At 34.3% G+C, this 6,000-nt stretch overlaps 1 protein-coding gene across 9 annotated transcripts in view; it reads right to left on the bottom strand.

The window, feature by feature from the left end:
- Positions 1-373: 373 nt before the first annotated feature.
- slc4a4a (solute carrier family 4 member 4a) overlaps positions 374-6,000 on the bottom strand; it is a 75,896-nt gene continuing 70,269 nt past the window's right edge. For 7 of the 9 annotated variants that reach the window (XM_089130138.1, XM_039649898.2, XM_039649902.2 and 4 more), the window contains 7 exons: positions 5,414-5,486; positions 5,249-5,317; positions 4,524-4,697; positions 4,126-4,290; positions 3,020-3,113; positions 2,260-2,339; positions 374-1,889 (listed from right to left, as the gene is read on the bottom strand). In XM_089130138.1, the coding sequence (XP_088986264.1) occupies positions 2,296-2,339; positions 3,020-3,113; positions 4,126-4,290; positions 4,524-4,697; positions 5,249-5,317; positions 5,414-5,486 (619 nt within the window). In that variant the 3' untranslated portion in view covers positions 374-1,889; positions 2,260-2,295. The remainder of the gene's footprint in view (positions 1,890-2,259; positions 2,340-3,019; positions 3,114-4,125; positions 4,291-4,523; positions 4,698-5,248; positions 5,318-5,413; positions 5,487-6,000) is intronic. The other 2 variants (XM_089130142.1, XM_089130143.1) reach the window with 1 other exon arrangement.

Genomic DNA, 6,000 nt, shown 5'->3' with positions numbered 1-6,000 from the left:
ACCATATATGTCATGTTTAACATGAATTGAAGTAAAATCACTATTGTTTGTAAATGTCATAAAAATAAACACAGATTAAGATTGTTTTGGTCCCCAAATTTACTACAAATATAGATATATGATAAAATGTAATTTTATTGGATATTGATGGAGCAGCATAAGTTTATTAATGGGTTATTAATGGGATTAAAATGGGTTTGATAGTCTAGTGTAGAAATAGGGGCAAATGATATATCAAACTTAAATGTTTTCCAAAATGGAAATACTTTTGTTTGTTTTTTGAGTACTGACGGATGATACTGATGGGAAAAAGCAAAAATAATAATAAAAAAAATATATATATATATATAATAAAAAAAAAACGAGGAGGCCATTTAATAAATTCTGTTCATTTTTAATAGTCATTTCCTTTGAAAAATATAAATTCTAAAATAATTGCAGCTGTTTTGTTCTAAAAAGTCACAAAACTTGATTAAAAAAAGTTTCAGTTACACACTCTACAATTAATATTTAGCATTGCTTAAAACGTTCAAGAATTTCCCCAGACATGCTTTCACAATAATTTTGTGTTTTTATGTACCCCCCAAAAAATATAAGTTAAAAATCTTATACTTACAAGGTTCAAGGTTGATTTTGAAATGACAGTATAGTACGTTTTTTGAAAGAAAGAGGAAAAGTGATGGAAAGATGGGAGAATAATGTCAAATTAGCAGGAATCAATATAGTATTTGGGGTTCTTGAAGAATCAAGGCTCAAGGAAAACATGTTTCAGACACTGTATGACATATTTCCCTGTCCTCTGAAAATCTTCCTTCAAATGCATATACCACTAACAAATTACACAATAAGACATTCAATCCTAGACATCATGTAAATGGTGCACAAATAATAATAATAAAAAATCTTAAACCTAAAGGAATTTCATGTATTACTGTAATTCAGGTTTAAGCCACTTGGGTAAATAATTTGCAGGATGCCAGAGTACATGTAGGTTTACACATGTAGACTTTTTTATGGTTTCCAAAACCAGGTGAGGAAGCAAATGTCTAACAAGACTTGAAAATCAAAATGAATTAGGCTTTCTTAATTAATCAAGCTTGTTAGAAAATGTTTGGATAATTAGGCATACACATTGTTTGTTAGGAATGGAAGGAAACAAATAAAATTGAATACCACATTATATTAAATGAAACTATGAAAAACAGCTGGTTCAATGCCAATCAATAACATTAATAATCATTTAAAAGTTAAATCAACAGTTATATATTACAATATATTATGTCACAGTTGTTTGCTCTTATCATAACAGAAATCATTTGCTGAATACTTTGCTCAAGATATACACTAAAAAAGACCAACATTAAAATCTCATGCTTTGCAAATAAAAAAAAAATGAAAAGGTTTTTTTTTTTGTTTTTTGTTTTTTTACATAATGCCTACCATGCAAAACAGAGGTAGAGCAGCAAAAATAAAGGGAAAATAGTGCCATGGTAAGTGAATTTGATGGAAAGATTCATATTGTATTGGATGAATAATGGAGGAAGTAGCTCTGGAATTGTGGGAAACAGCTACAGCATTTCTCTACAGCTCAGCACATACAGTAAGTGAAACAATGAACTGAATTGCATAGTAGTTTAGGGATTACAATTCGCAAACCATAATAATTAAGTGAATGAAAGACAAGTGTTCCTCGAGCTGTTCTTAAGTCTTTACAGAAAGGATCTGTGATGGGGAAGAGTTTTTACAAAATATCTCATGGTAAATGGCTTTCAGCAAATTGGAGTTATATGGACGTCTCGGACCCTCGACTTCTCCAGTAGAAGGCATTGCTGTCATCTGGGTCCATGTCTATTTTAATCTGAGGCACATTTAATGGCAGTCTCTCTGAACTGAAAAATACAGATGAGTACAGTCAACTTCCTAATAGGTATTCAGATAATTTCCCGGTAACAACCAATAATTGCTTTGAAACAATTTAACTAGTGGTTCAAATACCTAAGTGCAACCTAAGAACAACGTAATAGAGGTGATATTATGTAATCAAGAAACCTTGAAAAATTATGATTTTTCATTGTCATTGTCAGCATCCTTATTGAATTATAGTAATAAAAACCCTGTTTTTTTATGCAAAATCTGAGCATGGATCTAATCATTTTAATTAGATGTTCTTAAGAGCACATTTTACACTTCTCAATATCATCTGTTGTTGTTATACATCCATACTATAAATACATACTACTAATGCATACAGATGCATACCTTGACATCGGGCTGGTCTGAAAGTAGTACCGCTTTTCAGCACGATGAATATCGGTCGAGGAATGAAGGGGACTTTTCTCCTGCAAGAGGGACACATGGTTCATTATTAGCACATGCATGACTTCACGTTCTGCAGAACACCAGCACTGTACACCAACTTCATGCATTCACACCATGCAGGATGAACGCCACCAGCATACAGCATAGAAAAAAAGAAGAAGAAGCAGATTCACTTCATTCTAAAGGTGTCTAAGGATTCTATATTGAGTGAGTGCTGGGATTTTTTAATGGGATTATTTTTTTATTAGCACTGCCATTAGATAATTATTCATTCTAATACAACTACAAAGTTTTAGTAAAAAAATAAATCACAGAGGACACGCTAACTGACTCATTTTAATCTTGATCATCAGTTTCACTGATGTAAATCTAAAAGGAGCGATATTTTCTGCATCTTTGTCAATCTCGGTTAACAAGACAGATGGGCAAAAAAATATTCAAGAGGATATAAGTGTTAAAATGATCCCAGAATCCATGTTAGTAGTACACAAAATCACAGTAAATGCAAACAGAAATGCAAAAGTAAAGCAAAATGAAGATGTCATTTGCCATAGAGGACTGACATATAGTCCACAAGTATTATGTGACAGAGGAGCAAGTGGTAGCGTGAACGGCATGCTAAAGGAAGAAAGCAAAACGTTCGAGCTGAATAATTAAAGAGGTAGAAGTTGACTTGAGGCCCCAGGTCCGGTCTACTCACTGTCAGAGGCCTTATCCCCTAAAAAAGGCTCCTGCTCCATCATGTCCATTGGGATTTTAATGCTGGGGACATTCTCATTGTAAGGATAGTCAGACTGTACAGGGAGAAATGGTCAAAGAGTTTTAGGAGCTGAACCTTCATGTAGCAGAGTGGTTCACACCTCCTCTTTCATGACCGGCCAATTATTCATAGTATTAAACTGAACTAAACAAACAAACAAACAAACAAAAACCCCTTCATAGAAAATGCATAGCTTTCTGACAATCATAGAAACTTTCTTGGTGTCACTGAGGTGCTTAGTACTTATTAATTTCCAATAGTTTTCCTTTTTCATTGGAGCTATTTTAATTAAATAAACAATTTTTAAATAAATTAAAGGGTTAGTTTACCCAAAAATGTGTCCGTAATTACTCACCCTCATGTTGTACCAACCCCGTAAAATTTCCGTTCATCTTCGGAACACAAATTAAGATATTTTTGATTAAATCTGAGAGCTTTTCTCACTCCTCCACAGTCCCACGCATCACACACATGACCAGCGTCGGCCAATAGAAAGCCTACATTATGACGTTATCACTCAGAGGCCTACTAACTACTAAAGAGAATTAGTAGTTGAGAAAATTAAAAGTTTAATAAAGTCGTTTTTTTTTTTTTTTTTTTTTTGGGTGGGGGGTGCACAAAAAGTATTTGTCGTCGCTTGATAAACTTATGGTTGAGCCACTGTAGTCACTCTGACTATTTTTAACAATGTTTTTACTAACTTTTCTGGGCTGGCAAATTTCAATCCCTTAGAAACCTATGGAGGAGTGAGACAGCTCTCAGATTTAATCAAAAATATCTTAAACTGTGTTCAGAAGATGAACAAATGTCTCACAGGGTTGGAACAACATGAGGGTGAAAAATTACTGACACATTTTTCATTTTTGGGTGAACCATCGCTTTAATACATAAATAGTCAAACATCTATCATCAATTCCTCAACTGTTCGGTGTATCATACACAGGTAATAAAGCAATCGATTAAAGCTAAACCCATTTCTCGAAGTCTAAAGTATTCATAATAGTAATATAAAAACAAAAGCTTGTGGCATTTTTTAGGAAACTCACATCTTCCATGTCGCTGTCTATGCTCCCTTGTTTCTTCTTTTTCTTTTTCTTCTCATCCTCCTTCTTTTTCTTGTCTTTCTCAGGTATGACATCATCCAGGAAGCTGAGGTCATGCTGGGAGAAGACATAGTCCATGGCCTTCCTCACAGCAACCAGAGCCAAGATCTGACCAATGAGAAAACAGCAAATGGTGCCTTTTCAGTCAGCGCAAACAGTACAGATGATGAAAGAGAAGTGTTTCAAACAAGTATTGCACTTGACTGTTTCTAGTGGGCTGAAATAACCGACGAGTAGTTTTTAGCCACTCTTCAAAGCCCTGAAGCTCTCAGTTTTTCAGCCACATCTGCTTCTAGCATTAATATTTGTTAAATCACAAATAGGTGAAAGAGGTGACTAACCATGACGGGAAAGATGATGGCTGCCACAGTGGACTTGAGGACCCAGAGGAGTGCCAGGCAGAGCATCTGGACAAAGGTGAAGAGATGGACCTTCCTCAGTGGGACATGCCGCAGATAGATCAGGTCTGGTTGGTGTTTGGCAGGCATGAGGAGCAGCTTGAGTCGGTCCATAAACTGAGAAAAAAAAAGAGCAATACTCTTTAAGACAGTTTCCCCAACTAAGTTACTATCAATCGATTTCAAATAGGCATTATTTGGTAACACTTTATTTCGATAGTCATTTAGACATTCTACTAACTATCAACTACATGTCAACTAACTGTCATTAGAGTATTAGTAGACTGTCAGCTTAATATCTGCTAACACTTTATTTTGTTGGTCCCCCCAACAGACATTCAACTGACTATGAGTAACTTGGAGACTACAAGTAAACTTATTCGCCTAACACCTAACCATAACCTAACAGTCTACTGACAATATACTAATACTCTAACAAGAGTTAGTTGACATGTAGATGAAAAGTTACTTATAATTAGTAGAACGTCTAAAGTGACTATCGAAATAAAGTGTAACCGATTATTTAAATGATTTCATACTCCACGTGATAATGTGTATGGGTTTAGATAATGTGTATGGGATTTGTTAGATTCAAACCTGAATTATAATTCTACATTCCAGAAACTGAATGTCATAGGCTTTCCCAATTCAGTTTTTAATGAACTCACCTGCACTCCGTTGAGTGAAGCAACACCCATGTAGAGGAAGACTCCATAAAGCACTGGCATGGGTATGAACTACAGGAAATAATTATTCAATTATTCAAAGCCATTGTGGGTTTGAGAAAATTCAAAGAAAAAAAAAAAACACTAATGGATGCACTGTATCATTACCTTGAGGATCGGGGACATGAAGACAGACAGACCGGTGAGAAGGAAGACAAAGACACCAGTGACTCTCTGTTCCCTGAGGAGACAATTACAAAATGTAAAATATAAAATAATAATAAAAAAAATAATATAAAAAAAATAAATATTACAGTAAAAAGAGTTTTGCAGTTTATGGTCATTTTTGCTCAGCAAGGCTGCATTTATTTGATCAAAAATGCAAAAAAAAAAAACATGTTGTGAAATATTATAACAATTAAAATTACTGTTTTGTACATTAATATATTTTAAAATGTAATATATTCCTAGAATGGCAAAGCTGACTTTTCAGCATTATTACTCCAGTCTTCAGTGTCACATGATTTTAATTTTAGGAAGAATGCAACAGTCAGATATGTTTATCCACAGTGACTTGCAGTACACTTATTACAGTGACAGTCCCCCTGAAGCAACTTGAAGTTTAGTTCCTTGGTCAGGGGCATAAAGATAAACATACATTTCCCTAACCATTAGACCCCACCTCCCCAATTATGAATGGAAATACTGATTATCATTATTATTTGAAATACTTCGAGAAACATATTGGATTGGTT

This window comes from Pimephales promelas, chromosome 4, assembly GCF_988280905.1.
Source record: "Pimephales promelas chromosome 4, fPimPro1.hap1.1, whole genome shotgun sequence".
NCBI lineage: Eukaryota > Metazoa > Chordata > Actinopteri > Cypriniformes > Leuciscidae > Pimephales > Pimephales promelas.
The sequence above is the reverse complement of the archived record's forward strand: the minus strand, read 5'-3'. Positions and strand labels throughout refer to the sequence as shown.